This window comes from Podarcis erhardii, assembly GCF_964252035.2.
Source record: "Podarcis erhardii genome assembly, chromosome: 5".
In the NCBI taxonomy this organism is placed as follows: Eukaryota; Metazoa; Chordata; class Lepidosauria; order Squamata; family Lacertidae; genus Podarcis; species Podarcis erhardii.
The window spans coordinates 20,013,120-20,027,869 of record NC_138509.1 but is presented as its reverse complement, the minus strand read 5'-3'; the positions used below and the strand labels follow the sequence as shown (position 1 = coordinate 20,027,869).

The window sequence follows — 14,750 nt, the reverse complement described above, 5'->3', positions numbered from 1 at the left end:
GTTTCAAATGCTCCCTTTATTCTTTTCTCTCTGAATTTTACTCTGTCCGAGATGGCATTACATATGCCACACTGTTGGTAACAGGTGGTTACTAGACATTTTTTATGGCAGTATGACCTTAAAGTTGGCTTATCTTTCAAGTCAACCAGCTGAACAAATATTCAAGAAAAAAACAAATGGGGTTTTAAGCAGTTAATCCTTTGGCAGCCGGGTTGCCTTTTGTCTCTTTTTGCTACTTGCCTGCAAGGACCACATTTGTCATCAGGCTTGTCAGCGAGCTTTGCCTGCTGCGCTAAATTAGATATTGACCGGATGTGCCAGCTTAATAGTATAAACTTGTTGTGAGAACAAAATGAACTCCTCTGCAAAGCAAGGCCATGAACTCGCCTTACCCCAGTTGCCTCACATGGGCCAAGTATAATTAAATAAATTGAGATCCCCTCCCCCTTGCAGACGCCTAAGTTAACCTACATGGATAAGGGTTAAAGTGCTCTTATAAAGGGAGGAGGGCTCAGCTAACCAGTAAATGTGATAAGCAGGGCACTGGGTCAAAGAGGTCTCTTCTACGACATCAGAATTCATAGTTTAAAAGGATTTACATGGAGAGAAAAGATGTCTCCTGCTTTCTTAGCTAGGTGCCTTTAATACTTCTGTGCAGCTCATAGCAGAGTGTCTGTCTGTATTGTTGCAGGGAAAGAGAACAGTGGCTATAATCCTGGCAGTCTCCTGGCTTGAGGAACAGATTGGCCTGATCATTCCACAAATAACATTGGAGTTAATCGCAAACCCTCCAAATGTCCCTATTTTCCAGGGACAGTCCCATATTTACAGAAGCTGTCCCAGTTTCTGTTTTGATCCCAGAATGTCCTGCTTCTCCTTAGGATGTCCCTATTTTATCAGAGAAATGTTGGGGGGGTAAGGAGTTATGGGACCTCCCCCAAGCCAAGGAGATAAGTAACTATACAACCTTTACAGGGCATCTGAAGGCAGCCCATAGGGAAGTCTTTTAATGTTTAATGTTTCATTATGTTTTTATGTATGTTGGCAGCTGCCCAGAGTGGCTGGGGCAACCCAGTAAGATGGTCAGGGTATAAATAATTACTTTATAATTATTGTTGTTGTTGTCGTCGTCATCAGAGAAATGTTGGAGGGTATGTAATCATTTAGGATGCAGAACAAGAGTAGGCTGATTCCAACCACTGGCAGCTATTCTGAATAAAACAGAAAACACCTTGTCCCTGCACTCATTTCTCTCAGCCTAAGAGTTATGTGGTTTTAATATTGGGAGAACTGTTTACACCCACAAGCAGGCAAGCAGTTCCACCTTCAGTTAAAACCTGGACATGTTGGCTCCTAACATCAGGACCACTTCCAGAGGGTGGCAGGCTTGGCACCTGCCAGGACTGCAAGACCAGCCAAGGGCGGCCCACTTCTCAGCTGTTCTCTGTTTATACTGTACACATCAGGGGTGGGGAACCAGTGGCCCTCCAGATGTTTTTGAATTCCATCTCCCATCAGCCCAGGAAGCCCAGCTAATGGTCAGGTGTAGTTTGAGGTGTAGTCCTTCCACCTCTGGAGGGCCACAGGCTCCCCATCTCTATTTTACATGGACCCTGAAGCCTAACCCAAGCGGTTCTGAGCCAAATTAAGAGAGTTTGCATGTACATGTTGCCTTTTCTAGGTTAGCAACTGCCTGGAGACTTATGTGGTCAGCCTGCCCTCTGCAGGAAAAGGCTGCTCTGACTAGCCCTCTTATTCTGTATTCATCTGAGATTACAAAAAAAAGGAAGGAGGCAACTCAGCCAGAACAGAGTGAAGCATGATACTATGAATAATCATCTAAATAAATATTAAATTGAATGTCAAATATGTCATTGATCACCGATTTAATGGATTTTAACCAATACATGGATTCATTAATTTGGTTCTTGCATTGGCAAAATGCCCGACACAATGTAATAAAGAAAAACTGCCACTCACTATTAGGCCACCATCTTTAATACTTTTATCACTCCCTATTACAGTAACAGACCAGAACCAAAATAACTTCAAAATGAGCATGCTGCTAACTTTTAACCCTGCTGATTAAAATGTGCACTTGCCAGTCAGTCAACTCAAGCTTTAGTTGACTAATACAATATATTCCTGGTTCCCCAGTGATTATCCATGATTTTTAAGTACCTATCCATAGTAAAGTACTCCACACAAAATTTTGTCTTTCTATTGCCTTTAGGACAGAAGCTGGTTTTTTTAATTAAAACAAAAAACACTATTGAGAGTTTTTACACTTGACATTCTTCATATCTCAGTCCAAGAGTCTGTAATTTAAAATCTGAAGGGGTTATGCATCTTGACAATAGACATGCACATTAACAAGAAATGTGTACTATTTGCTTTTTCTATTCTATTTTCTCATAACTGCATATCAGTATATGAAATGCTGCCAAATTACAGCATGTGATTTTAAGCTTACAATGTTCTTTTTTTAAAATTGGCCTCTTTTATCCCCCAACAACTTGATTTACTTAGATTGTGAGGCCCTTTTGCACAGAACAATTTACATTTGGGAAAGAAAACTGCTATAAGCTACTTTGAGCCCATGGGATAGAGTCAGAAATAAATCAAATTGCATTAAATTGTGAAATTAAAATTTCCTTGGCGCTATGGACAGTATATTAAGCCCACAGGGCTGAACAACACACAACATAAGAGATCTTGTGCAGATCTTATGACTTCTTCAACCAGAAGTATCTACACACACACACACACAGAGAGAGAGAGAGAGAGAGAGAGAGAGAGAGAGAGAGAGATTTGGATTGAGGCTGTGGCACTGTTAAACCTTTCACTTCCACCATTTCCACAATTCCTCCCCGAAGTTGCTATTTACCATGGGGGTAAAAAGACTGCTACGATATGGAATCCTTTCTCTGTCCTCTCCTCGCATCTTTTGCCCCAGTAGCTAGTACCAGTTCTGAGAGAAGGAGATTTACAGTTAGGAAAATATTGGGCAGGGGGTGGGGGAGGAATTAGAATCCATCAACCGGTGCTGTAACCTCAATCCAAACTAGAAACTGGAGGTGTAGCTGCTTCTGAATGACAAATCTCCCTTATCATGGCTAGTTTGGCTCTCAGAAACCAGCTCAGGACTGACCATTGCAGAACAGGCAGAGAAGAGGGTTCAAGCCACATTTCTTGGTGAGAGAACATGGGTGTTACACAAGAGAGAAACCATGTTTCTGAAATGCTGGACTGCATGTTATAATCTACTGATTAAATTTACAACCCTAATTTTCAGAAAGAATTGATGAACCGACAATCTATAGTTTGATTCCAACAGGAAATTAAGACTGCTCTAAACCCTGAGGCAGCTTTGTTGCCCCACAGTGTGTTGGGTGACATACTACTGTCAAAGAACAGAAAACGGCTTTATTTCTTTGCAAGGACAATTTCACTTGCCCATAAAATTCACCCGCCTTTTATCAGTGCCATCCGCAAAGATATTGTGGCATCTGTAAGATATCCCCATCTCCAATGTGCATCGTCTTGCAGTCTCCAGAGCCAACAAACTGTCAAATTAGAACCAGCTCCTGACAGCTTTATGACACATAATCTTGTTCACAAAGAAAATGGCCCAAGACCTCCTGCCTGTTACAGCTGCCAGAATGGAAATGTTTTTCATGTCTCTGTGATAAGTTTTACATCTCCACAAAGGAGACAATACATTTGCCGTTGCCTTGAACCAATCACAATGCAAAAATTCTATATCAAATATAAACCAGCTTTCCTCCTTTGTAAGATACCTAGTTTATGAGTCCAGCAACTGATGACTATTTCACAGAATCACCTTGAACTCCAAGGAGGAAAGATGGAATAAAAATAGAATGGGTGGGGTGGGGGAGCTTAGTTAGTTCCAGGTTGACTGGGATCCACTGAAAGATCTCTGGTGATCTGCAGGAAATCAGCAAGGGTTTCTGAAGCCCAGTTGTTTAAACAATACAAAACAGCTTTCTTTTGACTTAAACAAGGCTGTTAAAATCAAGAAAGCCAACCAGCAATGGAGTGCCATGTGAAAGGACTAATAAACAACCGTACTTTTCCATGTATAAGATGAGGTTTTTTTACTACAAAATAATGTTAAAAAATGGGGGGGGGGCGGATAGTGCCTAGGAGGGGACTGGTGATTGGTTGTAGCTGTGCAAATGCTGACCACTGTTGGTGAGAGGACAGGTGCTTATTGGCTTCTGTGACGTGAGCGATTGAAATTGTCAGCGTCTGTCATTATGGTGAGTGAATTTCTGCATCCCCCCCCCCAAAAAAAAGCTCAACAGGCTTGGACAATCCCCCCCCCCAAAAAAACCAAGCTCAAAAACTTTTGTAAATCCTCCCTATTTTGCCCCATTTTTTTTGAGTCCCCCAAAATAGAGGGCCTCTTATACACAGGGGTGTCTTATACAGGGGAAAATATGGTATGTTCAGTACTGGTCCAGGCAGGGGGTGTGGAATCCTAGACTCAGAATATGCTCAAGGGTACTTCATTAATTCTACCTGTAAGTCTTTTGCACCTGAAGTTGGTAGATCTTTAGGTTCTAGCAAATCTGACAAGCCTGAAACCCCTGCTTTTAAACATTCTGAAGCATTACAGTATATATGGTAAATTATTACTCTTTTACTCCATAATTCGTTCTCTCTCCTATTCTTCACCCAAATTGTACCAGCATGCTAGGAAGAATGCCATTTTAACTCCCCCAGTTCTGCTTTCAGCAGTGAGGGGCACCTAAAGGACAACAGCTGAGGACAGATACTTTTCCCAGAGCTACATTGTTCTTTTTTGGAGGTGTGTGGCTCCCTCTACTGGGCAGCATAGATAGCAAGAAGTAAACTTGAAAGAATTTGAGGGCTAATTTGGAAGTTTATTTTTTTAATAGCTATCAATGGGAATGTTCTTTATAAAGGAAGAAAGAAAGTTAATGTACCCATACATTTTTCAGGAAGTCACCTTATCAGTACCCAAATGTAATATGTCCAGGGGAGTTAATTGATGAATAGGCACACAACCCTATATTTACTTACTGAATTAAAATAAGTGGTAGGTGTCCTTGTGGCTGTCTAAATCAGGGTTTCCCAAACGTGGGTCTCCAGCTCTTTTTGGACTACAATTCCCATCATCCCTGACCACTGGTCCAGCTAGCTAGAGATGCTGAGAGTTGTAGTCAGTCCAAAAACAGCTGGATATCTAAGTTTGGGAAACACTGATCTAAATAATATAAATCATGTGTGGGGAACCTTTGGCCCTCCAGATGTTGCTAAACAACAACTCTCATGATTGCTGAGGCTGATGGCAACATCTGGAGGGCCAAAGGTTCCTGACACATGATATAAAAAAATATAAAATTCAGTTAACAGTGAACTAAATTCTCAAAGGGTACTGGACCTTATATAGCAAAACAATACTATCCATGCACAGTAGGCTTGGGAGAATCCGAGTAGCACAAAACTAATGGGGAGGGGGAATCCTGAGGGAAGAACAAAACAACAGCAGAGGAATGAGAATTTAACATGCTCAGTGGGCAAATAATGCTGACTGACAGTTCAGGAAAATGAAGAGAAAAATGAAAAAAGCAGGACACTTTTACAGTAAATTCAGACACTGTCATTGCTAAGCAATTGTAACCAGTGCTTTTTTCCAGGGGGTATTCAAGGTACATACTACCGGCACCTCTTTTTTGTTGTTGTTAAAAAGTGTGGCACTTACTGTAACAACTTCACAGCGAGTACTAACCAGAACCTATTTCTCTAGGAAAAAAGCACTGACCCTAACCCTATTCCACACTCCTTTTTTCAGACCTCAAGTGTAGTGATTTCCCGTCACTTAAATCACTATTGCCACCCAGCCCAGGGGTATTGGGCCTTTAATTAGAAGCCACCTCCTTCTATTTAAAATGGCCATAACAATATGGATAAATTGTCCCTCAATTGGCCTTTAATTCCTGTTCTCAGTTTTCACAGGTGCAAATTGGCAATTTAGTATCATACATTAACACAACCACTGCATATTTCCATTGCATACCTAAAGTTTAAAGCCAGTCTAATCTGCCATAGTTTATCTGTCTCCCTGCCCACTAAGATATCCCTTGAATTGCAGATCTGTGAAAGGACTGGATATTGTTATTGCATTTCTTGTAACATGCAATACAGTTGTACAATATAGTAGTACAGCCCCATTTTTAAATCATCATACACCGCATTTACTCAAATTTAATGCTCACCTTTTTTGGCCAAAGCAGATTGCAAAAAATAAGGTGCACATTAGATTTGATGGCGCATTATACTTGAATAAATACAGTAATGATTTAGGCTGCAATCCTAAACTGCGTCTACTCACCAGTAAATTCTAATATCTGGTCAATTTTATTTTGTGAACAGTATTCTGGAGTAAAGGGACACGGGTGGTGCTGTGGGTTAAACCACAGGGCCTAGGACTTGCCGATCAGAAGGTCGGCAGTTTGAATCCCCGTGACGGGGTGAGCTCCCGTTGCTCGGTCCCTGCTCCTGCCAACCTAGCAGTTTGAAAGCACATCAAAGTGCAAGTAGATAAATAGGTACTGCTCCAGTGGGAAGGTAAATGGCGTTTCCGTGCGCTGCTCTGGCTGGCCACATGACCCGGAAGCTGTACGCCAGCTCCCTCGGCCAATAAAACGAGATGAGCACCGCAACCCCAGAGTCGATCACAACTGGACCTAATGGTCAGGGGTCCCTTTACCCTTTACCTTTACTATTCTGGAGTAAAAATATTTTGGCAACTCCTTGTCTTTTTATAATCCATGTTGTTCCAGGAAAGTGGGGACTACTTTGGGGGTATTATTCTCTGCATGTTCCTTTTATTTTTCCTGTTTGTACTTTTCCATGTTTTTTGAAAATCAATAAGATATATTATTTAAAAAGGAGTAAATTCTACTGACTTCACTGGGACTTATTTCCAGGTAAGTGGGGTTAGGATTGCAGTCTATGTTGTGACCCTAATTAAAAGCATAAGGGATTACATATTTTAAGAAACAGCATCATTATTAGTTGCTCCTCCATCCCTGTGGTTCATCCATTCCATCCACCATCCCTGTGGTTATTCCGCCACCAATAACTTTTGACTTTAGGCCATCAGAATGGCACCATGAAACATTTCTCCGTGTATAACCTTGCCCTTAAATTAAGGACTTAAGTTTTCTTTTTATGCAATCAAATCAACTATGCTGAACTTTGAATTAGTATGTTTAAATGGTTTTGCAAATTTTCCTGTATGCTGCTTCCAATCACAAATCACCATATTTTGGCTTAACAGAATTTAGAGAGGTTTTTCAAGCAGTGATGAGTCACTACCTGGACACATACTGAAGCATTCTCAAGACTGGTTTGTTACTCCCAAATCTCTTAGGAAAGATACATTATCTTACTTCCTCAATGGGGGTGGAATCACCTGGTTTTAGTTCTTACTTTTCTAATCCTGTGAATGATAGGAACACTGGTAACTTTCTGCAATCACTTCCAAAATTATGGGTTTGGAAAGAAAGATTTTCCTGCAGCGGGAAAACGACAACTGCATCTGTCAGTGACAAAACATTGGAAACGGATTGCCTTGTGGTACTTTAGTGTATCTTGCCTTGCATTACAAGAACTCTCCGATGATGAGAGAGTGTGCCAGATGAAGAACGAACAAGGGGTGGCAAAGTCAGGGCAACATCCAGCACTGACATTATGTTCCTCTTCAATAAATCTAGTTTGACGAACAGAACCCAAGAGATGCTAACGAGGGCCAACTGTAGCAAAGGCAATGGTGCCTCACCTGCTCTGAGCCATGCTCGGCTGACAATCAGCAAAGCACAGGAGAGGTGTGGACTCATGCCCTGTACTGTTAGGTTATTGTGTATGATGTCCCAAAAAGTGATCTCAGCTATAGCTGATCAACCTGCAATGCAGACGGTTTGGCTCACAACCTGCCATTAAGCACCAACAAAAATTCCAATGCAACCCAAAGTCAGCATGCCAAGATAATGGAACAGACATCTAACCAAAAATAATTGCCTTTGATAATTCATTTGAAATTGTTAGCTGCCTTAGACTCATAATGAAACACAGGACATGAATTTATTACAGCACATGAATAAAACAACTTGAAACAAGCTCTTGGCAGCTCAGTAGGTCCAGATGAACTTTTCACTGAAATACACTTCAATTTAAACCCTTATCTGTAAACATATTTGTAACACATCAGTCCCTTCCCTATGTAAAGTGATTTAACAATGTTTTGGATACTTACGGATGTAACCATTCTCAGGATCTTTCTCCACACTTAACGTACAAGAGACTTCAGTTGTATTCTTGATGGGCTTGACAGTTAGCAAGTACCGGCCTTGTTCTCCATATAATGCTCTCCAACTAAACAAAAATGTATAAGAACAAATCAGAAAGAATAAATGGGGAGCAACTGTTATTCAGAGGCATACACTGCCTTTAATGGTGGAGGTTGAACATAGCCATGATGGCTAGAGGCCATGGATGGATAGCCTTTTTCCTAAACTAAAAAGGCCCAAATCTTGAAACATTTCCATAAAGGAGAGTTGCTCCAGCACCTTTATTTTGGTTTCCCCCTTCTGCACCTTTTCCAGCCTTACAATATCCGTTGTGAGGTGTAGGCCTCAACAGTTGATATCCCAGACAATATCTGGGAAATACAATTTGATGAGAGCCCACTGTAACACACCTTATTGAAATTGTATTCCCAAAGGGACAAATTGTAGCCTTAAAACATATAAATATATACAATCTAAAATATTTTGAAATCAGTGACATTTCAGTGATACATCTGCTGGCTGTTTAACTTCTTACATATTTCTCCTGAAAAACCAGAAACACAATACTGTGGAAACAGAACACACAAATGTATATTTTCTTATCTTAAACTATTTTCGCAGGCTTAACTTCAAGCATCAAAGAGCTCCATCAGATGTACCCCAAGTACATTTCTGTTGGCTTAAAAAAAAAATTAAATGCATGTATAAAGAGAGAGAAGATTCAAATCTACCTTATGAATTAGTGAAAATAGAATGGTGTGCAGCAAAGAGAGAAGAAAGCCAAAGACAAATGGATCAAAATTAATATAATTCACTAAAATATGAGAATAGCAGAAAGGACAGGAAATGCATTGTCTTGCTTATCAAGGGGGAAGTCAAGTACATGAAAGGACAAACTTGAGGGAACATAAAAAATCTGACAGGGACGCAAATTTGGAGCTGATGTCAGGCAGCACATTTTAAATTAGGAACCATCTGCCAGTCGCTACACTCACAGCACTGAAGTTCAACCAAAGAACAGCCAAAGGGTACGGGGAGGGCAGTGGTTTTCAGATGAGGGTGAGTGAGATTCAGCTACTCCCTCGGTACTACTGTCCCATTTTAAGACAGCATCAGTAAATCATCCCAGTTCATTCAAGCAAGGGGGGGGGGGGAGGAAGAAGGTGGAGGGATAAAAGTCCTATTATGCAATGCCAGAGGTCATGATACCAATATCAATCTTCATTTTTCACACTAGGGTCAGCTTCAACTTTTCTTCCCATCCTTTGACACTGAACTGACCCCCTGATACTGTTGACTATAGTACTGATTATAGAAGACCATGATAGTTATTGGGACTCTGCCATATTCAAGCAGAAAGGGGCAACCAGACTGAATCCCAAATCCTATGGCTTTAGCCCCAGAATTTATTCTTCAGATTGTAGCCAAAGTTGGTTCCACAGTAGTCCCAGTGAAAGGAGGTGTTGGGGAAGGAGGCTGCAACTAAATCCTGTCAATCCCTGTTCACAGCTTTTGCTTAGCTCGAAGGAGTACCAAGTCCTTGATGCTGCAAAATCTTCCAGAGAGATAGCTATGTTAGTCTTGTAGCACTTTTAAAAGGCTAACCAATTTATTAATTGTTACTGCAAAAGTATTATACTGCAGACATTCTACCCTAGTTGTCTTTCATTTCTCAATCTGAATTTGGCCCGACTGATTACTATGAAAAAATATACTGTATTTTTACATGTATAAGACACCCCCATGTATAAGATGGCCCCAAATGTATTTTTTTAGCCCCAAATTAAGAAATAATTAATTGCAACATTCCGTGTATAAGACAACCCTCAATTTTAAACTTTAAATTTTTTTTGGGGGGGGGATATAGTCTTATACACGGAAAAATACAGTATATGGTAATGCGATCAGTTCTGACAGGACTTTTGCTTTAAAATTGTTCCCTGGGCTGAGGAAAGGATTTTACCATTGATTTTGGAGATGATATGTTGCTCTTAAATCCACCTGATCCCTGGCAAGAAAAAGCTAATGCTTCTATAGACCATTTCAAAATTACCTTCTTGAGCAAGGTTTTGAACCATGAAGCCCAAATTCACTCTCTTGAGCAGAGAGTGAACTCCAAGACATCAACACACTTGTTTTGGAACTTTGGCACTGAGCCTTGCAAATGTTTTAGGCTTTGTATTTCTGTTTGTCTATATTGTGTCTATATTGTGTATAAGCAGATTTCTGATCTCCCTCTTTCTCTCTGATATATTAATTAAAACACTAGCATGCCAGGTGTGGTGTTAGTGTTAAGGCAGGGTTAGAGGTTGCAAGTAGGAAAATAAAGGTAATGTACTGTTAAAGATTTTTTTGTTGTTGTTGTTGGGGGTCTGTCTGGATGAGTTCCTTCCAGGCCTGCATCCAGTGGAATTTAGAATCTAGCAGATGATGCGCCTGAATCAATCAGCCAGTTTATTTGTAGGGTAATAGCCTTATCTGGCCAGTTAAGTACTGTTGACCTCCTGTTGCCATAAAGACAAATGGGTGAGCCTTTTCTCACCTCACCTGGCTAGATGCCACATTATCCTAGAATGGGGAACAATAGGCCAAGGAGGATTGGGAGGATGTGAGAGACTTTTGCAATGCAAAAAGGCCCAGTTCATGCAACCAACTGCTTATCTCTAAGTCACAGACAAAAAAACTGAGACAAACTACAAGAATCTGAAGGGAGTATCCAATCACCTCTGGTTTGTAGATATGGCCACTAAACACCCAATCTGTTTTCAAGTTGTACCCCCAGTAGAATTTGATTTCCAGACTTTGGATAAGCAAATTTCAAAAGTTCTCCCAGACCTCTGGCCTGCCTTAGGAACAAATAAAACACCCTTCTCTGTATACTCAGCAGCAGAGAATATACTGTATTTTTCCATGTATAAGATGCCCCCTATTTTTAGGGACTCCAATTTAAGAAATCCCCACCATTTACTATCCTTGTATAAGACAACCCCCCATTTTTCACATAATTTTAAAGTAAAAAAAACTTAGTCATATACAAGGAAAAGTACAGTAATCCTCTCAGGAAGACTCACAGAAGCCCATAAACAATTTCTCCCCAGTATGCTGGGTGTAAGGTTTTTGCCATGAAGTATCATTTTGAGTAACACTGAAATTATACAGTACAGGAAAGTTTTCGCCTCATGATTCCCCTGTGTGTGAAGCGGAAAATAAAGGTAAAGTACTGTTAAACTTTTTTTTTGTTGGGGGTCCATCTGGATGAGTTTCTTCCAGGCCTGTGATTCTGCATCCAGTGGACTTTAGAATCTAGCAGATGATGCCCCCTGAATCAATCAGCCAGTTTATTTGTAGGGTAATATGGTGGTACCTGGGGATGCAAACGGGATCCATTCCGGAGTCCCATTCGCATCCCGAACGGAATGTAAGACGCGACAGCGGATCTGCCCGTGAGAGGGTCACGTTTTGCCACTTCCATGCATGCACGTGACGTCATTTTGACCGTCTGTGCATTCACGAGCAGTGAAACCCAGAAGTAACGCGCTCCATTACTTCCAGGTCGCTGCGGAGCGCAACCAGAAAGCATTCAACCTGAAGCGTATTTATCCCGAGGTATGACTGTAGCCTTATCTGGCCAGTTAAGTACTGTTGACCTCCTGTTGCCATAAAGACAAATAGGTGAGCCTTTTCTCACCTCATCTGGCGGGATGCCACATTATCCTAGAATGGGGAACAATAGGCCAAGGGGGATTGGGGGTATGTGAGAGACTTTTGCAATGCAAAAAGGCCCAGTTCATGCAACCAACTGCTTATCTCTAAGTCACAGACAAAAAAAAGAGGCCTGCAACTCAGACAAACTACAAGAATCTGAAGGGAGTGTCCAATCACCTCTGGTTTGTAGATATGACCACTAAACACCCAATCTGTTTCCAAGTTGTACCCCCAGTAGAATTTGAGTTCCAGACTTTGGATAAGCAAATTTCAAAAGTTCTCCCACACCTCTGGCCTGCCTTAGGAACAAGTAAATCACCCTTCTCTGTATACTCAGCAGCAGAGAATATACTGTATTTTTCCATGTATAAGATGCCCCCTATTTTTAGGGACTCCAATTTAAGAAATCCCCACCATTCACTATCCATGTATAAGACGACCCGCAGTTTTTCACATAATTTTTAAGTAAAAAAAAAAGCCTAGGCTTCTACAAGGAAAAGTACAGTAATCCTCTCAGGTAGACTCACAGAAGCCCCAATATGATATCATTCTGGGTGTAAGGTTTTTGCCATGAAGTATCATTTTGAGTAACACTGAAATTATACAGTACAGGAAAGGTTTTGCCTCATGATTCCCCTGAGTGTGTGAAGTGGCCTTTAGTTCCCACCATTTTCTCTCAGAACCGCCCCCCTGAAATGCATCTGTGCACGATTTACCTGCAAACAGGGGCAACCGCATCTGCTTCTGCAAACATTGTGACTGTGAGAGCAAAGCGGGAACTAACCGCCACGCTTGTGTTTGAAGGCGCTCCCATGGAAGCCGGTGAAACCGTGAGGAGAGGCTGAGGCAGACACTAAAGAAACAAGGGAATAAACAGACGCGTCTTTTATGATTTAAGACCCCGATGGGGAAAGTAATCTAGCTGAGGGGAAGAAGGCTGTGCTGATGGGATATTAATCTGAATGCCAGCAAACTATCTAGAATAGAGTGGATCTGAGGAACTCTATTTTATTATCAAAACAAGGAGGCCAACTGTTGCAATGTATCCACAGGCCTTAACAGGTGTTCAGAGCTCCAGCTAGCTTGGCACAATAAGACAGACACATTTGTCTTTCCCAGCATTCCTGAAACACACACAGATAGATAGATAGATAGATAGATAGATAGATAGATAGATAGATAGAGAATATAAACTGAAGGGCTTTATTTCAGGGATGTCAGCCAGGCCTAAACTGGATAGCTTAATTGCAACCAGTTCTGGGTGAGAAAAAGAAAAATGTGGTCTCCTTCCTCTCTCCTGAGGTCTTCCTGCCTAAAGCAGGGAGATGTTTGTGGCTTTTTAACTTTTTAACCCTAATATCCTCCTCCTTCCAGTAGACTAATTTCCTCTCTCTCCTCCATTTTTATTATGTGCTACCATCCAGTGCTATTTTTCTATTGAAAAGAAAGGTGCCAGAACTCCCTTGTTCTCTTATAATGGCAATGGAGTCCACCTGAGCTGTGCCAGAAGTGAGTTCCGGAAAGTTCACAGCTGAAAAATAAGCCCTGCTACTATCATTTTTATTAATTTATGAATTGCCTTTTATATATGTTTATTCAAGTTTCAAGGCAATTTGCGAGCAGACGTGTTGAATCTGATCTTACGCTATGGTTTATCTCTGTAGATCATTGGCATAACTTTAAAATGACATGAGATTTTCCATCATGATAAATCTTGCATGACTTTAGTACAAGCCTGATACTGGCCTCATCTCAGATTCAGACTGTGTAAAGGTCAACGCATGCAAATCCAGTTTCTAGTAAAGTCTATTCAAACTCCTGAATGGATGGCTTCAAGCTATTGCTGGTACAGGAGGCAGACAAAAAGATTGCCAGGTTCAGTTAACCAACATTAGAAGTGGAAAGAGGAAGGAGGAAAATATATCCATTTGTCCTTAATGCCTAACAGAAGTGTGCTGACTTTTGGGGAGCGCTGGGTAAATTCTGGCGCTACAAGAACTAACTGCCTACTGGGAATCTGTTGTTTTTTAAAATAAAAAATATTATTTCTTGTAAGGAAGGGAGAGGCTTTGGAATGAACAAGTCCTCCCCCTTTCTCATGTTTCCCACCCTCCTGAGACATTGGCTAGATGGCTAAAGGTTAGTTTATCACCGTGTGTGTGTGTGTGTGTGTGTGTGTGTGTTACTTAACAAAAGGATGAAAAATGGTATACTAATGAGCCATTAACTGAATCCAGGAAGGTCGTTATTATGTTCTTATACTATCTGGTGAGGAGTTGAGAAATCCCATATTGATTTGAAATAACTAGCCTGATCTGTAGGCTGCAACCCTGTGGTTATTTGTAGTGCTTCACAGAAACACTAGATGCTCTGTGATCAAGCAGCTATCAAATTCTGCAATACCACCAACCCTCACCCTCCCTAAACTCAGCTGATTCCCCACACATTATTGCAGATGGCACAGCCCTTATTTTCTCAGCGATGCCCTTTTTAAACTTACTTTGTAGCAGGCTTCAGAGACATAGAAAGCAGCAATTCGTTCAGGAAGGTAATTGCTGACAGAGAGCAGGGCCTGGTCAAGCTTCAGTTCATTATCTAATTGCACACAAGGAAAATGTTTTCTGAGCAACACATGCCATGCTAGAAACCACCAGCAAAATATTGCTTTATTGCCACAATATTGCAGCTGTCAACTAGCAGAAA

General features: G+C 41.1%; 1 protein-coding gene across 4 annotated transcripts in view; it reads right to left on the bottom strand.

Annotated features, from left to right (window-relative positions):
• Positions 1–14,750, bottom strand: part of LOC309341560 (heparan-alpha-glucosaminide N-acetyltransferase-like) — a 178,957-nt gene that overhangs the window by 163,346 nt on the left and 861 nt on the right. For 3 of the 4 annotated variants that reach the window (XM_081861216.1, XM_081861218.1, XM_081861215.1), the window contains exons 2-4: positions 14,548–14,642; positions 12,764–12,900; positions 8,309–8,427 (exon numbers count right to left, since the gene is read on the bottom strand). In XM_081861216.1, the coding sequence (XP_081717342.1) occupies positions 8,309–8,427; positions 12,764–12,861 (217 nt within the window). In that variant the 5' untranslated portion in view covers positions 12,862–12,900; positions 14,548–14,642. The remainder of the gene's footprint in view (positions 1–8,308; positions 8,428–12,763; positions 12,901–14,547; positions 14,643–14,750) is intronic. The other variant, XM_081861217.1, reaches the window with a different exon arrangement.